Raw genomic sequence first — 23,057 nt, 5'->3', positions numbered from 1 at the left:
TGGTTTTATTATTTTTGTATATTATCATGAATGTGATTTGCCTCGTGCATGAATCATGTCAGTCAGATTAAGAAAAACTCATGGTCATATGGATGGCACCTGGGTAACGTTAATGGTATTTTATTATGACTGATGCGAATGTGATGAAACCGGAAACGCACTAACAATTAAATCATTGCAAACATATAATGTGCGTTTAAACCTAAATTATACCGGTGTAAACCGCAAACTCTACACTACACTTTTTTTTTGCCCTGAAAGAAACCTGATTCTGAAGACGGAAGTGCTGTTTCTAATACAAGGAGGGGTTTCATATGCAAATGCAACACACCTGTGTTACTCATAGACGGTAAAAGAAAGGTGTTACTCCCTGTACGTGCGGAAGCTTAGCTCACTTCTCAAATATACAGCTGTCGCCCAGACTCTTGCTGATAATACCTTAAAAGAAAGATTTATCAAACAGGTAGGCATAATATATTTATTTATAAGTTACGAAGTGAATGTATGCTAATCGATGACGTTTTGTTAATTGAGAAGAAGTAATTCCTAATAGTTTCCTGATACAGTCACTTTTCTGTGCATCTGATGTTGCTATCAATTATTTACTTTTCTCAAGCATCTCTGTAAGCAGCTGTAATTGATTCAGGGTAGGTATCTTGGGTGTATGCGTAAAAAAAGTAATGCCATCATTTATATATATATATATATATATATATATATATATATATATATATATATATATATATATAATTTGCTTTATTATTATTATTTTGTCCATTTATTAATGCGAGATTCTACAATCTGATCTGCTATAGCCCAGTGGTATTATAAATGCATCAGCATCTCTATAAACAAACATTTTATAATATCATAATTTCATTGCAATTATAATATCACTGTATTAAACAATAAAATCATTTTATATGAATAACATCAGCAGGATAACTTTTTCCTTGTACTATTGTGTTAAGTGTAAATGTGTAAGTGTGAGACAAGCCCCGCCCTTTCTGTTTCTTCTTTTTTTCCAGTGGGGGTGGAAATCTCTGCCTGCCCTGGGGCATTACCGGGAGAGCAGTTTGACTGTTTTGAGATGTAGAAAAAAAATCTTGACAAATAGTCAGGAACTGCCTTTGTTCTCTTTGATGGAAGCTAAAATAATGTATTTTATGGGAAACAAAGTACACCACCCTTCCTCTTTTTAATTAATTAACATTAGACCATGTGGAACACAAGTATGCAAAATATGGCTATTGTATATAATATTTATAATAGTTGTTGTTTTTCTAACAGCACCATGGTGTACCACCCTGAATTTGAGAAAGCAGGAAAGCAGACAGGCCTGCAGGTATGGAGGATTGAAAACATGGATTTGGTGCCTGTTCCTCATAGTCTTCATGGTGGCTTCTACACAGGTGATACCTACCTCATTCTTAATACCATAAAACAAAAGTCTGGGAGTCTACAATATGACCTTCACTTCTGGATAGGTAATACTGTGGTTAATGTAAATCTAAATTGTCCACTGTGACCACTTTTATTGAAACTTGTTTATGAATATTGTTAAATGGTATCTCCAGGTGATGCATGCACAATGGATGAGAGTGGAGCCGCTGCTATCTTCACCATCCAAATGGATGATTTCCTTGGAGGAAAACCCATCCAGTACAGAGAGGTCCAGGGATATGAGTCAAAGACCTTTGTAGGCTACTTCAAATCAGGCCTTAAGTACATGGTAGGTAGAGTTATTCAATTTACAATGCTTTAATGCACAAAATGTTTTTGAATCCTAAGTTCATCACAAAACCACAGATGCCATTGTACTCATCAAACTGTTTTTTATTTCTTCAGCAAGGTGGAGTTGCATCTGGATTCAAACACATAGCATCTGATGCAGTGAATGTGAAGCGAGTTCTCCATGTGAGTGGCAGACGTGTAATCCGGGCCATTGAAGTACCAGTGAGTTGGGCCAGCTTCAACCAGGGTGATTGTTTCATCCTTGATCTTGGAGAGGTGAAAGATGATATGAATTAATGTTCTGCTTCTTTTCTATTTTGCATTTTATTATAATGTATTCCTTGTATTTATGCTATTACTATGCTTATACTTGCATCAGGAGATATACCAGTGGTGTGGGACCAAGTGTAACCAGTTTGAAAGACTGAAAGCCACCAATGTTTCCAAAGATATTCGTGATAATGAGCGTTGTGGGAGAGCAAAACTTTTTGTATGTGAAGAAGGATCGGAGAATGAGAAGATACTAGCGGTTAGTATAATAGGAGTATTTTTTTCTTCACTCATTTTTGATATAGGTTTGTGCCTTAAGGCTGGAATACACTACACAACTTATAAAATCTAACCAGCTCTTAAAACACTAGACATGCATCAGATTCAGAACTGACCATCATACACTGTTTGACTGAGGATCACACTACTAGACATTCAAGTCGTTCCGACTACAACAAACTCAAATAGAGACGTGCCTCAGTTGTTGAAGACAACAGACTAACAATTCTAAAATCAAACATTTCAAACATTTTTGATATCTTCCAGCTAAACTGGCTGACTTCCTCAACTGGGGGGGGGGGAGTCATGTAGTTTATTGCAGCCTTTACTAAGTATTCAGTATTTTGTTCTAAATGAGAGTGCTGTATTATATTTTATCAGATTCTTGGACCAAAGCCTGAACTTCCTGATGCGCAGTCTGAAGACACAAAGACTGACGCGTCCAACAGGAAGTCGGCCAAATTGTACAAGGTACAATAAGCTATACTTCAGGTTTTCCCTGAGGAATTATCTTAAATCCACAAAAATGGGTAATTCTTGTGTTCATTATTGCTCAGGTGTCAAATGCCAGTGGGACTATGTCTGTCACTTTGGTGGCTGAACAGAACCCTTTTTCCCAGAGTGAACTGCAGTCCACTGACTGCTTTATCTTGGACCACGGTTCCAATGGCAAGATATTTGTTTGGAAAGGTCCGCTTAGCAGATAATTCAAATGTATTCAAAATTTGCATCTTGTGGCATGCCTAAACGTACATTTTAACCTTTATTTCTTTAATAAAACAGGTAAAGAGGCTAATAAAGAAGAACGAAGTTCAGGTATGAAAGCTGCTGAGGACTTCATAAGTCAGATGGGCTATCCTAAACACACTGAGCTCCAGATCATCCCTGAGAATGGAGAGACTCCTCTTTTCAAACAATTCTTTAAGTTGTGGCATGATACAGAGCAGACAAAAGGTATGGGACAAGCCTATGTGCCCAACAGAATTGCCAAGATCAAGAAAGTGCCCTTTGATGCATCATCTTTGCACAACTCAGAGGCAATGGCTGCTCAACATGGAATGGTAGATGACGGGAAGGGGGAGTTAAAGGTAAACGTCTTCTGCTGTTATGTAACAGATTGCAACGATCAAGTGATTAAGTAGACAAATGAATGGACAATTTGTCTTGTTTCATTGCTTTGGAAAGATCTGGCGCATTGAGGGATCAAACAAGGTTCCAGTTGACTCATCCATTCATGGGCAGTTCTTTGGAGGAGATAGTTACATCATCCTGTACACCTACAGGCATGGGGGACGTCAGGGGCAGATTATATATATATGGTAAGAGCTACAGACCTACTTCTGGATTTCATTCAGTCCTTTATGAATCCTGAACCTGAAAAATAAACACTGAATGCCTAAGGAATTGGTCTTAAGCCAAGGGCTTTGTCTGCTCATGTTACACAAGAACACTCGGGTAACAGAACACAATGGTCTTTCAATTATTTCTTAGCCCCACCAGGCTGGGCCTCTGTTCGTCAATAGGATGAGTCATCACTGCAGAGGTTCATCACATTTCGTTTATGTCCACAGGCAGGGGGAAGAGTCCAGTCAAGATGAAAGAGGAACTTCTGCCATTCTTGCTGTCCAGCTAGATGCAGAGCTTGGTGGAAGTGCTGTGCAGGTGACACTTGCTTTGTGCAATGAATGATTACATTATTCACCTTCTACATGTAGTCTAATAAATTATAGACAAGAGTTGTCCAAACATGCTTCTTGAGGGCTAATCTCCTGCAGTGTTTAGCTCCAAACTGCCCTAACACACTTGCCTGAAGGTTTCTAGCAATCCTGACCTTGATTTGCAGGTTGGCATACTTAATTAGGACTGGAGCAGAATTGTTTGACATAGACCATCAAAACGAATCAGTAAAACCAGCTTGAATGTGCATGTTTATTAAGGTGCGAGTAATTCAAGGCAAAGAACCCCTTCACCTAATGAGTATCTTTGGTGGGCAACCAATGGTGGTGCACAAGGGTGGAACTTCACGAGAGGGTGGCCAATCACAAGCTCCTCTAGTCCGCCTTTTCCAAGTGCGTGCCAACACTGCTGGGCACACACGAGCTGTTGAGGTGAGTCAAGAGTAAACGTGTTTTAGCTGTACCGTTTTATGATTCAGTGTTGTTTATTGTTCTTCATTTTAAAATGTATGCAAAATTGGTTCTCCTTGGACGAAAATTGTTCACTTTCCCCGAAACAGGTTGACGCTGTGGCCTCTAGCCTCAACTCCAACGATGCCTTTGTTTTGGTGACTCCTTCAGGCTCTATGGTGTGGCTGGGTCAGGGTATAAGTGATGCAGAAAAGAATGGAGCCAAAAAGCTTGGCAGCATTTTAGGAGTGGACCTTTCAGAGATATCTGAAGGAGCAGAGGGAGGTAGGTGTACAGACACTGGTAGAGGAGTGTTTAAATGCATTTATTTGACATTGTATTTAAAATATAAAAGAACCCTTCTAAAACAAATGTTTTTCAAATTTCTACATAGATGACTTCTGGAGCACTCTTGGAGGAAAAGCAGAGTATCGCACCTCTGAAAGGCTTAAGAACAAAATGGACACCCATCCTCCTAAGCTGTTTGCATGCTCTAACAAGACAGGCCAATTCCTTGTGAGTTTCCATGTTGCCAAGAATGTAAACACGATTCTAGTAATCAAGACTTCAATCAAGAGTTCCTAAATGTTAACTGTTCTTAAATTGATCCAGAGATGTGTTTTAAATTAATTATAGTCCACTGAAATCTATCCCAGCATTATTCAAGCCGCTTTATCCTCTGCAGGGTAACAGGGATGCTGGAGCCTCGATCACTGAAATGCTTTTATAGTTCATAATTTTTGTTTGTTCTGTACCAATCAAGATTGAAGAGGTGCCAGGAGAGATGACCCAGGAGGACTTGGCTCCAGATGATATCATTATCCTGGACACCTGGGATCAGGTAAACCTGTATGACGCTTGTAAAAAAATGCACTCTATAAAGAATATGAAATCTAATGCCTTTCATGCTTAATCATTGTCACATAGGTCTTTGTTTGGATTGGAAAAGAAGCTAATGAAGATGAAAAAAGTGAAACTTTGACTTCAGGTGAGAAAACCCAATTTTTTTTGCAACATTGCTGCTTTCATTACTTAATGATTTATCTTCATCCTGGTCTTTTTTTATTTTAGCGGTCAAATATATTGAATCAGACCCTGCCAATAGGGACAAGAGAACTCCCATTGTTACAGTGAAGCAGGGCTTTGAACCTCCCACATTCACAGGCTGGTTTCTGGGTTGGAACCACGATTTCTGGAGTTCTGACCCACTGCAACGGGCCATGACTGGTTTGAAAATGTAATCGAAAGGCTTGTGGGGGCAATGAGACAGGATTGCTTGTGTTCTTTTAATCTAACGTAAAATGCAAATGCTTAAAGCTACCTACAAACAATTCATACTACCTAACATTTCTCAACTGAGATAGACAGAACATTGTTTACCTTACTTGTCCTTGTTTTACCTCTTTATGGTCTACACTTCTAAAAATGTCCATGTCCAGAAGATCTTTAAAGGTATAATACAAATTGTTTATTCAATGCTTAATCAAATGTATGAACAGAAGAATAAAAGGAACTATCAAACCTCTTAAACATGCTTTTTCTTTACAGTGGTGGAATATTTAGTGTAATGGTTTAAAGAAATAATTTTTAAGGTCTAATTTTAAGATTTATACAGTACAAGTGATCAGAGTTCAAGTGTTGTCCTCTTTCTGGACACTCTCTTCATCACTGTCACAGCAATCATCCTCATTAATGTCCTGAAAAATGTCAGATATAAGAAAGCTCTGCTTCTGTTCAACCTTCAGCTCATCGTCATCGAGGTCTTCACAATCCTTCTCCAGGCCTGGCAAGATTTTTTCATAGAGGAAGTCAACAATGTCTGGAGAAAACATCAGACATGCAATACATTAAAAGACATGCAGTAGGAAATTCAAACACCAGTCATTAAATGAGCCAAAAACATAGGTTTTTAGAAAAAAAAGAAAAATATATATATTATTATTGTTTTTACATGTTCTGAAGTCTCTGGCTGGCCTAGATTTGAGTCTTTAAAACAGTACAGTAAATTGTGTACAAGAATATGTTAAGTCTCAAAAACTATTTTTAGAAAGCCATCTTTGGAGTACCCTGTGGAAAACAGAAGATCTATACAGCAAAAACCTAAATTCAACAATAATGTGGAATAAATTAAAGCACTTGCCTCCAAAACACTTGGCCTTCCAATTCGGCACATAGCAAACTTTAAGCTGGTGCCACTTTGCTTGCACATGTGCTGGAGGAACATCCCTATGAGACAAAGACATGACATCAAGCTTGGTTACAATCATTATGCTTGAACAAGCAGTTGCATTATTCCATTTACTTGTTGGGAACCTGAATAATATAACCCGTGTAATTGCGCTCAGATACTATTTACCCCAACTTAATTAACTCCTTAGGGATATTCTCTTTATTGTGGATCAAGCAATCTCACCTTACTTATCTCTGTTTGATTGAAATGCTTTCAATGTTCAAACACCATTGTTTCAATTAATCTGGGGTTTAATTTAATTGGTCCTCATATCATAGTTATACCACACTACAAATATAAATTCTAAAATAAATAAATGAAAAATTTCAAATATAAGACCTCACATTGATTCATACTTTTTCATAAATAAAAAATATACATAAATATTACACTGGTAAATCCATATTTACGATCTTCTTCTAGGTTTGTTCAATTAAGTTATCACTAACGGTAATTTAACAAAGCTGTCCTTTGTATTCACTGCATCTGTTATTTACAGGTGGTGGTATTAGGCTGTATTCATATGTCAGAATTTTGTAATAATTATGAATTTCCAACTAGAAAAACAGTTCAAGTCTTGCACTGTCATGACGTCATGTCAAAACAGCCAAAATGGTAGTAGACTTAGTTGAAGGTAGTGAGTTAGCAACTTCTACACATTTAATGTGCCATTTTATTATAGCCAACCTGGTGTGACCATTTTTACATGGATTGGGGTGTCAAAGTCTTCTGCATTGGTTTCTATGGAAATTATATTGTGTTGGTCGGTATGCACCAAAAACACTTCCGCAACACGGAGGGCTTTGCCATATAGATGCTTTGCTTATTTACAACATGACAACGTGTAGCCACTGTGCGTCTTTTGAGGCAGCAGCAGCAGAAACGTGGCTGATGAATGACTTTATTCCTAGCTGTCATCTCCACTGGTTTCAAAACATGTCTTCATTATTTTCTGCTCATCTGGCAACACAACCTTTTTTCTGCAGCGACTTTCAACATGTTTCCAATAACAACATCTGGCGTTTGTTTTATGTGGCGTGAGAAAGTCGCATAAACCACACGAAATCCGATCAGAGCAGTCAGACTGAAACGGATTTCCAGAAATGGGATTTAAATAGAATTTCACACCACATAGGAATGTAGCTCAAAATGGATTTGCAAAAATCACGTTTCATGTGATTTTTTTGCCATTCACACTTACTAAATCTGATCAGATTTCAATCGGATATAAGCCTGGGTTTTCCCATGCTGCTTTATTCATGCTGCTATAGACCATTTCACAAGATGTAAACAACACTGGTCCAGAAGCACTTCCTGTTTCAGTTTGTAACTGTTTTCTTTATTTCACATGTAAAGAAAACATCTTAAAGATGTTTGTTTAACTTTTTGATTGAGTTTTAAATGTTCTGTTGGTTGTATTTTATCCCAGCTTTTATGTAGTGTTAAAAACTGAAACAGGAAGTGCTTCTGGACCAGTGTTGTTTACATCTTGTGAAATGGTCTATAGGCAGCCTGGATACCATGAACCAGATTTTCGCCTCAGAGAGGGGACCAATCACAGAATGGGGAAGGAGCAGCAAGCTGATGACGACGTCTATGCGACACACCGAAGCAGTTTGTTTATACATATGGATCAAACATGGCAGCAGACGTGAAGTTACCATTCGATGCAGCCTTAAATACATATGCCATCGTATACACAAATCTCTGATCCATCGTCTTCTTCCTCGTCTAATTTCTGTCGTTCGACATACCGTCATCTGGTATAATTGAAACGATTGGCTATGAGCTACGTATTTGATAGACATTCGTAGCACACAATGAACGGCTCTGGACATTTGTAAACCACGCCTCAAATACGAGAAAATGAACATGTGGTCCCCAGAGACCACGTCTCAGTCTCAATGAGAAGTGGTCCAACCTTTCTTTTACTGTCTATGGGTCCGACATTAGCCAGGCTAATCGGATATAATGGATTTGGACTGACAGTCTGAACGTAGCCTTAATTGAAAAATTTTAAAACTAAAATTTAAAAAAACAAACAACCAATCAAAGAGAACAGCACTTGCCTCTACAGGTAATTATGTGCTTTGTGCATTTCCAGATAATTTGCCTCATTGACATTTTTCTTTCAAATGATAAAATGAAATGCAGTGTCAAAATCCTATTTGGGGGCAAATTTTATATTTATATATACAGTTATGTTCAAAATAATAGCAGTGTGTTCAAAAAAATGAGTAAAGCTCAAAATCCTAAAAACAACTTTTATTTCAATACACAAAATTGCATTGGGAACACTGCACATTCTATTCAAGATCAAAACATAAAGAAAAATTTATGAAATTTGTTTTTACTTTATAGAAAGTGTAGAAAAAGGTAAATTAGGCTGTTCAAAATAATAGCAGTGTCTGCATTTTTCCTTACAAAGTCAAACATTTACTGTATAAACTGAAAAATACTTGAAGATTTAGCTTTCTTGTGAATCACTGAACTAATATTTAGTTGTATAACCATGGTTTCTGAGAACTGCTTCACATCTGTGTTGCATGGAGTCGACCAACTCCTGGCACCTGTGAACAGGTATTCCAGCCCAGGACGATCGCACTACAGACCACAGTTCCTCTGCATTTTTTGGTTTTGCCTCAAAAACTGCATTTTTGATGTCAGCCCAAAGGTTTTCTATAGGATTAAGGTCCGGGGATTGAGCTGGCCACTCCATAACGTTAATCTTGTTGGTCTGGAACCAAGATGCTGCACGCTTACTCGTGTGTTTTGGGTCGTTGTCTTGTTGAAACACCCATTTCAAGGGCATTTCCTCTTCAGCATAAGGCAACATGACCTCTTTAAGTATTTTGATGTACTCAAACTGATCCATAATCCGTGGGATACGATAAATAGGCCCAACACCATGGTACGAGAAACATCCCCATATCATGATGCTTCACAGTCTTCACAGTGTACTGTGGCTTGAATTCAGTGTTTGGGGGTCGTCTGACAAACTGTCTATGGCCCCTAGACCCAAAAAAGAACAATCTTACTTTCATCAGTCCACAAAATATTGCGCCATTTCTCTTTAGGCCAGTTAATGTGTTCTTTAGCAAATTGTATTCTCTTCAGCACATGTCGTTTTTTTTAAAAATGGGACTTTGCGGGGGCTTCTTGCTGATAGCTTGGCTTCACATAGGCGTCTTCTAATTGTTGCTGTACTCACGGGTAACTTGAGATCTTCTTTGATCACTCTGGAGCTGATCATTGGCTGAGTCTTTGCCATCTTGGCTATTCTTCGATCCATTTGAACAGTAGTTTTCCGTTTCCTTCCACGTCTTTCTGGTTTTGGTTGCCATTTTAAAGCATTTGATACCATTTTAGCTGAGCAGCCTATCATTTTCTGCACTTCTTTATAAGTTTTCCCCTCTCCAATCAACTTTTTAATCAAAGTAGGCTGTTCTTCTGAACAATGTTTGGAACGGCCCATTTTATTCAGATCTTCAGAGAGAAATGCACTATAACCACCATGTACAGTCCAGTACTGCCTTCGTCCTTAAATAAGGGCCACTAATTGACACTAGTTTTGTCACAGAATTATTAACCTCACTAATTGAACTCCACACTGCTATTATTTTGAACACACCCCTTTCAATTAATGATTCAATTATACAGAACTAGCAACATACATGTCATGACTGTTGGGTCTGTTGTTTTTCTATTACTCTACTACACCTACTAGTAAATCATTTGCTATGTAGAAATATAATTTCTACCAAAAACAGTGATTGATCTGGTTAGTGATGTTGGACTGCTATTATTTTGAACACAACTGTATATAGTAGATTAATAGGGTGTTTAAACTACCAAAATGGTACATGTTTTTACGAGATGTTATTCATTTAGTCACATTGGGGTCACAGTGTGCAACATGACAATAGATAGTGAACGATTAAAATGTCTCCTCGATCTGCCTTTACAGAGAGATTGATAGAATGTGGACTGTAGCATAATATTAAGTTGCAGTTCTATCTAAAAGGATATTGAGATAGCTTTAATCTGGTACTTCTTAAAAAGTACAAACAAACATGAAGTGCTTCTCCCCATTTTTGAACTGTCATTTTTGTATTTAATGCAACAAGGATTGTTAAAGACAACATAATTTACCAATAGACCTTTTTTTCTAAGATAATTTAGAAAATTTAAAACCCCCCCACCCCACAAACACATTTATTTTTTGATACCTTGTAGGGTTCTATTATTTAAATAGAAGGGAAATTAGGCAGTACTGCTAAGTAACTTAAAGGGATACTCCACTTTTTTTTTGGAAATATGCTCATTTTACAACTCCCCCAGAGTTAAACTGTTGAGTTTTACCTTTTTTGAATCCATTCAGTCAATCTCCGGTTCTGGCATTAGCACTTTTAGCATAGCTTAGCATACATCATTGAAGTGCACTAGACCATTAGCATTTCTCCCAAAAAGAAGTACCAAAATGTTTCGATATTTTTCCTATTTAAAGGGTTAGTTCACCCAAAAATGAAAATTAAGTCATTAATTACTCACCCCCATGCTGTACCAACCCCGTAAGACCTTCGTTCGTCTTCGGAACACAAATGAAGATACTTTTGATTAAATTTGAGAGCTGTATAATTACCACATTGGCTCCTAAGGGACTGCCTCTTGACGGCCCAGAAAGTCAATGAAGAAAATGTTTAAATATCCCAAGTGACTACCGTGGCTCAACTATATGTTTATCAAGCGACGCGAATACTTTTTGTGCGAAAAAACAAACAAAAATAACGAGTTTATTCGACTATTTCTTTTCTTCCTTGTAGGCCAGAAACGAGACTAACTTAGATTTCCACGACGCATGCGCGAGATTTGCGATCTGCTTACACTACTTCAGAGCCGCTCTGCACTACTTCAGATCGCAATTCTCGCGCATGCGTCGTGGAAATCTAAGGAAGTCTCGTTTCTGGCCTACAAGGAAGAAAAGAAATAGTCGAATAAACTCGTTATTTTTGTTTGTTTTTTCGCACAAAAAGTATTCGCGTCGCTTGATAAACATATAGTTGAGCCACGGTAGTCACTTGGGATATTTAAACATTTTCTTCATTGACTTTCTGGGCCGTCAAGAGGCAGTCCCTTAGGAGCCAATGTGGTAGTTATACAGCTCTCAAATTTAATCAAAAATATCTTCATTTGTGTTCCGAAGACGAACGAAGGTCTTACGGGGTTGGTACAGCATGGGGGTGAGTAATTAATGACTTAATTTTCATTTTTGGGTGAACTAACCCTTTAAAACTGAACTCTTCTGTAGTTACATTGTGCGGTAAGACAGACGGAAAATATAAAATTGCGATTTTCTAGGCTGATATGACTAGGAACTCTACTCTCATTCCTGCGTAATAATCAGGAAACTTCACTGCCGTACCGTGAGTGCAGCAGGCGCAATGAATACACAAACTTAGTCCCGGTCACGTTAGAAGCTGAGGGCTATTTGCAGGCGCTGCGTCATAATATTACGCCTGCTGCACTCATGGTACGACAGTGAAGTTTCCTGATTATTACGCAGGAATGAGAGTATGGTTCCTAGTCATATCAGCCTAGAAAAACGCAACTTTACATTTTCCGTCAGTTTTAATGCACGATGTCACAACAGAAGAGTCAAGTTTTAAATAGGAAAAATATCGAAACACTTTGGTAATTTTTTTCTGAGAAATGCTAATGGTCTAGAGCACTTCAATGATGTATGCTAAGCTATGCTAAAAGTGCTACAGCCAGAACCGGAGATCGGCTGAATGGATTCAAAAAAAGGTAAAACTCAGCAGTTTAACTCTGGGGGAGTTGTAAAATGAGCCCATTTTCTAAAAAAAGTGGAGTATCCCTTTAATTAGTCTTGCGAACCAATATGGAAAAATAACTGTGATAAGATAATGATCCTGCCTGAAAAAATATTTGCTATATGTTTTTGCCATTCCACCCACCCCAACTGCAAATAATCCTCACCCAAATACAGCCGTGAGATCATCCCAGTCGACATCAGTAACATCCTCCACTTGCATTTGATACATTCTGTGTAAATAGATGATTTCTTAAAGCAAGGTAAAGAAAAACAGAATAACAAAAGCTAAGCAAGCATGGAAAATCAAGATCTCTTACGCTTTAATGAGTCTGATTTTGGCCTCCTGAGCTTTCCTTCCCCTACATAAAGTCCCTGAGGACATCCGTACAGCGAGCATGTTCAACCTTAGGGGTGAAGGTGTAAATTCAACAATGTTGATTATACAAATAGAGAATAACTTATAACTTAAAATGTACCTCCATTTAATATAAAAGTGTTTTAAATGACTCACCATTTCTCTCTGCATTTGCTCCAACATCGAGTTTTAACCTTCAGTGCAATATTGAACCAAGGTAATTTTTGGTAGAGCATTTCTCTACTGACTCGTTTTGGTGTTGTGTTATTTGGCGACTCAGATTTCAACTCAGTTACAATATGGTCTCGTACAGCCCTCAAAAGTCTCTGCTCCTCCTTCACAGACCACGGTCCACTTTTTTTAGCTGTGTGATAAGATGATATACAAAATGACCAATAGTCACTAAAATTGAAATGTACATATTTGGACATTTTTAAAAGAGGCTTGCTGAAATAGACTTACCAGAACTAATTTGGGAAAAACGTTTCTCAAGAGAAAAAGAACTTCGACCAGTCAGCTCAGAAATCTTTCGCCAGTTACTGCCATGTAATGTATGATACTTGAGCAATGCTTTGATTTCTTCTTTTGAAAACCTTTTAAGAAAAGGAAAGAAAAGCATGGAGGTTTGTTACAAAACTAAATGAAAAAGCATAGCAGATCAGTTTTCTCAAACCAAATAAATGACTTAAATTATACTTTCATTTACCTTCCCTTATAGTTTCTACCATCAAAAACTTTCGTTCCACGGGTAAAAACTTCATGACAAGACCTGGGAATTCCATCCGCTGTTCAAATTTGATTTGGAAAAAAAGATAAACAAATTCTTTAAGAAACAAAAATGTTAGATTTTCAGTATTCAATATTTAAATTTTTCTTATAATGTTCAATATGTACTTGAATGAAAAGTTTAAGTTTATGGGACTCCAACATAACACAAAAATTGTCTCATCATTTATTCATCCTCATGCCATGCAAGATGTATAGGAGTAGGCGATATACCAGTAGACACGATTAACCGATAGAGGCTGCACTATTAATCACACTTAAATCGACATGGCAAAGGCTGCGATTATTTTTTATGCGTCATTGATGTACGGCTCTGTAAACGGTGCTCCACCTGAAAGCACTGCGAGTTTGAATCACTTATAACGTGCATTTGAAAAAGCAACATGTGTCAAACAGCTTTCCAAAAATGAGAAGCATTTAATAACCTCTTGTCCAACAAAAGACAACATTTAATAACATGCTTTTACTCCAAACTCACTTCATAAGGATAGCTGAGCATCCTTCTGTGATGATGTGGCTTCTTACACAGAATAAGGCAGTTGTGTGTTTATTGGTCATGTTCAATCTCCTGTTTATTCAGCTACAGCGATAGGGATTTCCTGGAATGACGGGCGATATCCACTATTTAGACTATCATCTCTATCGCAGTTATGCTGCTCATGTGACATTAGGTGTGTTTCCATTACAGATTTGCGCAAAACTTTAGCGATTTTTTTCCTAAATGTCTGTACTAACAGTTTCTGCAAGAGTTAGGACGGGACCTTGATATCGCGGCTTTGCTTCCTGCTCACTACTGCACAGACTTGGGTTGAGTCCCGACTCCCACGCTCACTACTGCGCAGACTCGGGTCCCAAATCTGCGCAAGATGTTAGCACCATATTAAGACTTTGTCGGCTTCAGTTTTCACCAAAAGAAGAGAATGAAGGGGGCGTTGTCCACCTTTTTCAACAGTCTATCGCGCACACACCTGAAATGTGCGCACATTAAGCGCCTCGGCTCCCACCATAATGCTATGGTGAAACACATTTTCTCCAAGAATACTGAAGTAGAGGTTGCGATTGTTACCGTCTATATTCATTAGTTTATATCCAGTTTGGGTTGTTTATTCATTCTATAATTTATTAATTCTCAATGCCAATTTATACTTCTGCGTCGAGGGTACGCCGTAATGTGCGGCGTTGGCTACGCACGTAGGCGACGCCGTTATGAGCATTTATACTTTTGCGTTCAGGTCTTGTTGCTCTGCAGTACTGCTCTGAAACGCTAGTTGGCGGCGGAGAGTTTGTTCCACTGTGTTTAGATTCCTCGCGGCTAGGGTACTACAAGCAATAGCGATTGAAAGAGAGTGGATCATGTTGGAGTTGGAGCTTATTGAGGTGGAAAAACAGTTCACTTTAGTGAAATTACTAAAACTGAAAGGCAGAAATGAGAGAAGACGTCGGAGGAGATGGTACGTGTGGAAATCATAGACAGTGATGGAAATGCGTGAGAAGGTACGTGCGGAAATGCGTAGGAGGAAATGCGATGCTACCAAGCCGACCAATCACCGATCTTGCGGTCCGCGTCATCGCGACGTGTAGTTACATTTTTGAGGAGGTGCGCGTCAGGCGACGGCGAAGGGTACGCGCAATGGGACGCGTCTGTGCGTATGCTACGCCGTACCTACTGCGCGCACCCTACGCAGAAGTATAAATTGGCCTTCAGCCAGCTAAGATGCATTTCTGCAGAAGTGGATGTGCCCACATGCACATTTCGGATTACGTTATCAGTAGGGATGTAACAATACACGTATTCGTTTTGAACCGTTCAGTAAAAGGCTTTTAGTTCGGTACGCATAACAAACCGAACGATTCGTTGGACCATTTTCAATATAGAAACACTAACTGTAACCATGGAAGTTTGGCAGGAATAGTAAAAAGCTTTTAAGAATGTTGCATCTTTTTTTCCAGCACTATGGGACTATGTGTAACTTATGTAATTTATTACTTAAAATCAATATTTTTATTCATAAATATGTCCTCAATGGTGTACAAATACATCTGCCAATTATCTGACTTATCCTATTAAACGAAGAATTTATTATCTTTATATACATGTTATAGGTAAGTCTATGGAGGCTTCCATGTAGTTCCGCCCTCTTGAAAAACTATAATAGCAGAGAGGGAAATAAAGTACTAGGCCAACGCATTTCCACAATGCGTTTTCATTCAGAGCTAGCATGACATGACTGAAAGAAGCAGAAGCGGAGGAGCAGAGCAGAGTGAGAGGCACGCCACGGCTCGGCAAGTTGAAAAGGCTGCATTGCAAATTCTTGTTGCCAGAAAAGTAAAAAAATACATCATAAAAGGAAAAGTGACCGGAGATTACAAAAAAACATTTAATGAGTTAATGTCGGGATTAGGGGTGTAACGTTGCACGTATTTGTATTGAACCGTTCGGTACGAGGCTTTCGGTTCGGTTTTGCGGTACGCATTTTTGAACCGAACGGTTCGTGTAATAAAAGCAATGAATTTTTTTTTTAACAAATTCTAATAAACCCTGTAAATAATATTTCATATAATTCATGAAATAAAATGCATTAACTAATGTTAACAAATGATAGCTTATTGTTATTACTTGTGAAATTTACACAACATGTTTCTCTAGGCTATAGCTAAACACACACAGAGACACTTGACCTGTAAATTAATGTTTTAATTAATATAAATTAAAATGCATACATTGCATTTTAAAGTTCAATATATTTTCATGCAGCAGTCAATAATACTGTTAATTTTTGTAATACATTTCAGCACTATTTTACTTTGAGTGTTATATTTTGATTCAGAATATTTGTTTTTAAATATAAGTTAATTAATTGGTTATCAGCAAGTACTGCCCAACTTAGTCATCGGTAAAATCCATCCAATATCGGTCAAGCTCTATACTGAACTGAAGCAATAGAATTTACATGCCAATGATGTTGCTTGAGACAACATCAGTTTTGAGCTGTTGTGAGGATTTTTTTCAGGGGGTTGAATAATTTTGAGACAACAGAAGTCATTCAAAGTTGCATTTTCAGTTGAATTTGGGCTTGGCAGACGTTGACTTGGATTATGTGAATCACCAAGAACAAGTTTCAGCTAAAAATCTTCTTTACTGTTGTGCTAAAGAAAAAAAGTTGCATGTATCTTGAATGCATCTGGAGTTGATCAACAGCAAATTTAAATTTTTGATTGAACAATCTCTTTAATTCTCTTTGCTCCCGGATTGAACGTTGTCAAAAGTTACTTATCAACTAATATGAATAGACCTCCACACACCTGACCGATGAAAATGCTACAGGAAATCTTATTGGCTGTAAGTGAAATGCACCAAAATGTCTTTTAACAATCAAAGGTGCATCTTTAATTTCTTTACAATGTAAATGTTAGAAATGTTTCGGACAGTGGCATTTGTATTGATTTGTACATATAAATAATCTAGTCTATTTAATCTTAATAAACTTTGCACTTTAGACGTGCAAACGGGGTGCCGGTGCGATGAGAAGTACATGCTCGGGGCAGATTCGGCTTGAAGACGTTAATCCTCGGACGCTGCGCCGTGTGCGCTGTTACAAAAAAATCCGTGCACACAGCCAAGCGAAACGTGGTCGGTCTTGTGCACCGAACATGTCATTTTTGCAGCGCGCACCTTCGCTCTCATGTGGACGCGTCGAGTAAACAAGGCTTTACTCCGTGTCAGCGCACACTCTGATCGGTAAAGAGGCAGACCTCTCCCAAATCATCTCCAGCAGTAGCAGCCTCCGAAACACCACTAAAGGCGCTTTTCCACTGCATAGTACGGTACGGTTCGGCCCAGTACGCTTCGACTCGGCGCGGAACAGTTCGGCTCGCTTTGCGTTTCCACTGCAGTAGTACCCCTTCAAAGTGTGTGGGACTGATCGTTTTTTGCGCGCGCCTCTACTGCCATGACATCATCTTAAAAGCGCCACATTTTCAAAGCCACAACACAGGAACAATGGAGACTATCGAGGGGATGGTGTTCCTGATTCTCGGTATGTGGTTGTTTTTAACTGCTAGACAGAAAAATGTGTTTAAAATGAGGCTGATGGCAGCAAAACAAAAATACTGCTAAAAAAAGTGTCTCGTGTCGCAAATCCAATGACGCTAGTAGTGACGCTGGTAGTGACGATTCTGTCTGACCAATCAGTGATCTGCAGTGTTTCACGTCACATTTTAGTACCGGTACGGTACGCTTGGAACCTCAACAGACCAGGTACCATTTAAAGCGACCTGAAGCGAACCTTACTGTACCGTACCATGCAGTGGAAAAGCACCACAAGTGAGCCGTACCGAACCGAACCGTACTATGCAGTGGAAAAGCGCCATAACTCCCTATAAGTTACCCTATTGTAAAGAAATAGGGTAACTTATAGGTTATTTGCTCTATTTGCTCACTGAGAAAATACACCGAGTGAGCAAATGACTAAGTGAGATAGTAATGGTTAACTGATAAATGCTTAAAAATATGTAAACAAAAGCCTAAATGAAAATGTTCTTAGTACCGTATAAAGGCCTGTTCACACCGGGACGAATTTCACGCGCGATATTCGTCGACGTTTAACGCCTCGTGACTAAACAATGGGCGCCAATGTGAGTGTTCACACCGACGTGAAAAACGCCGCGCGTAAAAGCGTCATTTTTAAAAAAAACGCCTCGGGTTCGTTTTTTTGGTTTGACGCGCCGCGTCAAAACCTATCCGACCAACGAGATTGGCGGGTTTGCTCACGTGTCCAGTAGCACCTCAATGCAGAACATGAGATCCACGGGGAGGAGTCGGATCACGATCCAAGGGGTGGAGATGGGTAGGATTAGGGTTGGGTTTAGGGATTAGGGGTGGGTTTAGGTATCAGGGGGCGGAGTTGGTTAGGTTTAGGTGTATGTAAGGTGGGAGGAGTTGGATCTGGATCCGACTCCTCCCCATGGATTTCATGTTCCGCAGTGAGGACCATCTCCACGTGTCTGGTACTTCTGAAGTTACAGTAAAGCACAACTTGGGGCGGTCAAACACAAAACGGTCTTGCCGAGCACACATACGCGGCGAAGAAGAGATAAGATACCTATGGGCAAGATGAATGTTGAGCTGCTGGTCTCGGAGCATAAAGAGCTATATGATAATAGTATTTCTGTATTAATAGTATAGTATAGGGTGACCAACAGTCCTGTTTTCCCGGGACATGTGTAAAACGGTCACTTTGTGCTTTATAGAAATCTGAGTTGAGATGAGAACTGCGCATAGTGTGCGTATAGTGTCAGTTAGATTTTGACAAGTGAGGAGAGGAAATAACCGCTCTGCCGACTCTTTGTATTATTTATTTTATTTTATTTTACTATTGTGACCAGATGTTTGTTTGTGTTTTTGTTTTCCTCGGTCGATCCCCATGTATGAGGATGAGTGTAACGTTTGAGTGGTTTTATTAAACGCGGGGAAATACGACAACTCTCGTCTCTCGTGCATCTGTTCATCCGACAACTAGTGCTATTATCTCATGGGCAACATCTCAACTTTGCGTTACACACGTCCTGTTTCACTTTCCGCGTCCTGTCCTGGCTGTTTTTAAGTGATGAAAATGTCCTGGTTTTCAAAAAAACTGCTGGGAAAGATCAGTTCTACAGCAAAATATAGATGGGCAAACAAGGTGAATGAGGAAGAAAAACAGGATAAAGAGGATGTAAACTAAAGATATAAATAGATTTTGTTAGTTCGTTTTTGTAAGTTTGTGAGAGCTATTTTTGTTACATTTGGAGGCATTTCATTTAGTTATTTATTTATTTTTCTAATACAGAAGATATTATTTCTATCATTATTTCATTCTTTTTTTTAATCTGTCATAATAAAACATTGAGACATGAATATGATTACCCTAGTATAGTATTCTATTATTATTATTTCTGTTCATTAAGCACCATATCTAATGTCAGGGAATGAATTTGCATGTTCACTCGGCTCATCGTCAGCGAAAAACGCTTGGGTGTGAACACAAAAAACACGTTGAAAAACGCTGACGAATAACGCGCGCTGATATTCGTCCCGGTGTGTACGGGCCTTAAAGCGGACGTGTCTCTTCAGAAGACTTGAATTAAACAGCTCTATTCAATCGGATTGACTTGACAAAATGGAAGAACAAAAAGTGAGATATATATATATATATATATATATAAATGGCAGTAAACAGTATGTGGCGGTTTAGATACTTTTTAGATACTAAAGTACAAATTTTCAGTACTCTTTCCGCCTCTGGTTGTCGCCTCTGCATTTTAACAAACCAATAGGCGACTGCCAACTAACATGTGCATTCTGCGCCTGTGTGTAAGGAAATAACCATCTATATTCACAGGTATCAACAGTCTATATTTGTCATTCAAAAAGTGAAAATGAAAGAAAATGAAAATAGGACTGCAGATATATAAACCATAAACAAAGCAGCACTTTTCAATCATGCTGACCACTTTCTTCATTCCAGGTGGCAAATACTGTTATGAAAATATTTGTGCAATTTCATATTTAACATTTCAGCTGTAAATAAATGATAAATGTTAGCTAGATATGTTTATGCTGATATATGAAATAATGTAATCTGTATTTTAAAAAACATCTACTGCTTCTCATCATGTGTTCAGAAATTTAGTTTTTCTCAAGGCTTTCTCAATTTTAAGTCTCCTTCAATTACACCGTCGAAATGTGCAGAGTGGTGCGATTTCAGATTCATTGTATGTGTCCCATGGTACTCTCTCTGGAGTATCTGCTTTGGTTTCTATGGCAAGGACATCGTTGGTAGCCATTCACCAAAAACATTTGAAATGTTGTCTTAACATGCCAAGGCGGAGCCGCATGCTGGATAACTACTGAACCAGTGGCAGAAACGTAGGAGGCTGATATGCACAGCATATGCACTACTGTCTCCATTGGTCTCAAAAAGGTTTGCAGACCAGGCCGATTAGCAGTGACTGGTGGATTTGTATGGTAGCCAAATATGAATAGGGTGAGATGTGGACAGGATTCCAAATCACATATGGAAACGGATTAGTAAAATTGTATGAGATTTTTTTTTTTTTTTTGCCTTCACACTTGATAATTATGAACATATTCCAAATGGATATTATGCACATAAACTGGATTTTGGCTCTCAGTCTGAAAAAGGCTTTGATTGTGTGTCTACAAAAAAATTTAATAGTGCAGAAGGATGATTAGCATAAAACTTTCAAAAACAAAACCAACATCTATAGAAACAGTATTACCAAAAAGGTAAAACCAATGTGATTGAGACTTACCAATCCTTTCAAAAAACCTGTAGACCTTTTTCAACTTTGTCAATTCCCATTTCTCTTCTGGAAACATTTTTGGATGAAAGAGCTTGGTAGCATCTTTCACTCCTGTGAGAGCGACAAAATCACTAACGTTCTGTTTTAACCTTTCATTTTCTGCATTTGAGAATCTTCCATGTCTCAACATGATGCCTGCAGACATAAGAGTAAAAGACAAAATTATATTATATATTACAGTATTGTGATAAAATAGTAAATATGTGTGTGTAATGCAGACACACACTCACACAAATAAAAGTAATAATAAAAGTCTCCTTCCAAGCAGGCTTAAAATTGAAAAATCAAAAATACTACAAACATTTGATCAAATCAGCCTACCTTGCTTTCTGAATTCTCTGAACCTTGGCAGGTCATAAACGATCATTTTATTGATTTCAGATGGGTCTTTGGATTCTATTTTAGGACAAAATTCTTTCAGTTCATTCAGGAGATTTGGATCAACTAATGGTTCTTCCAAACGGTTTTTCTTTTTTCTGCGCTTTACAGTACCAGTTTGTAGGGCAGGTACACCACTTTCCTGTTCTTCTTGCGCCATGTGATCACAGTTTATCTCAGTTACATTTTCTCTCTTTTTCTTTGCTTTAGCAGACTTCTCTTCAGTTGAACTTTTTTTCTTTTTCAGTTCTTGTGACTCTGCTGTGGGTCTTTTCATGTCCTTTACTTGATGCAGGCTTGTGACACCACCATCCATGATTGAAGGAGCCTCCTCAAAAATGGCAGCCTCCTCAAAAATGGCAACCTCGCCTCCTTCGTTTAATTTTCTTTTTTTCTTTTTAACTGTATGTGTCTGCAGACTTATATTCTCCAATTCTCCACTGTTTGTTTTCTTATGTTTCTTTTCATTGTGCTTCTCAGTTTGCACATTAGAGCTTTCAGTGAGTTCAAGTAAATTCGTGTTTTTCTTTCTCTTCTTCCTCTTCTTCAACGTTTCCTCATTATGGTGTCCCATTATGTTATTACGCAAATCTGACTGTATTCCATCCATTCTTTAAAAGGCAAATAAAAAAAATGAAGTGGCAGATAGAATGACGTGCTTTTCAAAAATAAAGTTACAACTTACCTCTTGACGGTCTTGCACGTGTTTCGTACATAACTTTTGGCGCAATGTTTTGTTTTCCACGCGGACTCTTCCTCCTCTACTTCTTCATCGCAAATTACAAGGTGGATTAAGTAACATAGAAGGTATAGTGCCACCTTTCAGACAGGAGAGTCATTACAAACATTATCTTTCCAAATGTATGCTAGCACACATACGCTATGCTGAATGGCACCAGAGAATCTCACCCATGCTGTCCATAACACTATTCTTTCTTACTATATCTTACATTTAAATATATAACAAATATAAGTATATAGTTATTCAGTATTCATCCAGTATCTGCTTTGTTCTAGCTAGCTCATTGTTGCTAATGTATGGTAAAATGTTGTCTACGTCAGTTTTAAAATGGCATTAAAACTTATACATAAAATCATTATAATGTTAAACATTAAAAATTAAATATAAAGTGGTTAAAACATGTGCCATGTGTGACAGTGTCACACTACTATAAATAGCAATCAGCAATACAGCTAGTAGTAAAACCATAGTAAAACACATATGTATGCGTATTTATATTAAAATAAAAATAAGCACTTTGTTGATAAAACTATTGCAATTAGTTTTCAAATCGTACCCCCCCCCCCCCACACTCTCTACAGAATAATTGTAATGGCAAACGACACAATTTATTAATAATTATAGTATAAAATATTAATCTAACTATTAAGCCATTAATAATTTATTAGTTTGTCAGAGTTTTGACATATTCTTTTATTGTTGCTCATATGTAACCTTGGCATCACTTTGTCTACTTTTTCAGACAGCAATTCATTTTAGAGAGTTGTTTTGTATTCTTAAAATAAAAAAGGCAAAAGAAACAGAAGGGGGGGGGGGGGACTAAGAAACAGATATACAAACTAGCTATTGGTAAAACAAAAAAATAAAAGTCAATAAAACTAAATTTAGACACAGAACTCATTTAAAAAAAAATTCAAAATAAACTAAATATTTTAATATAAAATTTATGTATTTATTTA

General features: G+C 38.0%; 2 protein-coding genes across 4 annotated transcripts; one reads left to right on the top strand and one right to left on the bottom strand.

Annotated features, from left to right (window-relative positions):
- Positions 1–188: 188 nt before the first annotated feature.
- On the top strand, positions 189–5,939 carry gsnb (gelsolin b). 3 transcript variants are annotated; one of them, XM_089130007.1, is made up of 17 exons: positions 285–463; positions 617–647; positions 1,291–1,487; positions 1,578–1,732; positions 1,849–2,010; positions 2,114–2,263; positions 2,665–2,754; positions 2,841–2,973; positions 3,067–3,371; positions 3,469–3,602; positions 3,855–3,945; positions 4,221–4,391; positions 4,520–4,694; positions 4,804–4,925; positions 5,173–5,250; positions 5,337–5,397; positions 5,481–5,939. In XM_089130007.1, exons 3-17 carry the CDS (start codon positions 1,295–1,297, stop codon positions 5,648–5,650), a joined length of 2,190 nt encoding a protein of 729 aa, XP_088986133.1. In that variant the 5' UTR covers positions 285–463; positions 617–647; positions 1,291–1,294; the 3' UTR covers positions 5,651–5,939. The 3 variants fall into 3 exon arrangements, with proteins under 3 accessions (XP_039518040.2, XP_088986135.1, XP_088986133.1); XM_039662106.2 differs by lacking the exon at positions 617–647 and having other exon boundaries at positions 189–463; XM_089130009.1 differs by lacking the exon at positions 617–647 and having other exon boundaries at positions 284–463; positions 1,273–1,487.
- On the bottom strand, positions 5,855–22,114 carry ttf1.6 (transcription termination factor 1, tandem duplicate 6). Its single transcript, XM_089130010.1, has 10 exons — positions 22,042–22,114; positions 21,300–21,967; positions 20,928–21,113; positions 13,534–13,612; positions 13,290–13,420; positions 12,984–13,191; positions 12,790–12,876; positions 12,637–12,702; positions 6,550–6,635; positions 5,855–6,228 (listed from the first exon to the last, which is right to left on the bottom strand). The coding sequence occupies exons 2-10, from the start codon at positions 21,964–21,966 to the stop codon at positions 6,041–6,043; spliced, it is 1,698 nt and encodes a 565-aa protein (XP_088986136.1). The 5' UTR covers position 21,967; positions 22,042–22,114; the 3' UTR covers positions 5,855–6,040.
- Between the last annotated feature and the right edge of the window lie 943 nt (positions 22,115–23,057).

The sequence above is a fragment of the Pimephales promelas genome, chromosome 4 (assembly GCF_988280905.1).
Source record: "Pimephales promelas chromosome 4, fPimPro1.hap1.1, whole genome shotgun sequence".
Taxonomy (NCBI): domain Eukaryota; kingdom Metazoa; phylum Chordata; class Actinopteri; order Cypriniformes; family Leuciscidae; genus Pimephales; species Pimephales promelas.
This window is presented reverse-complemented; position numbering and strand designations above follow the sequence as displayed.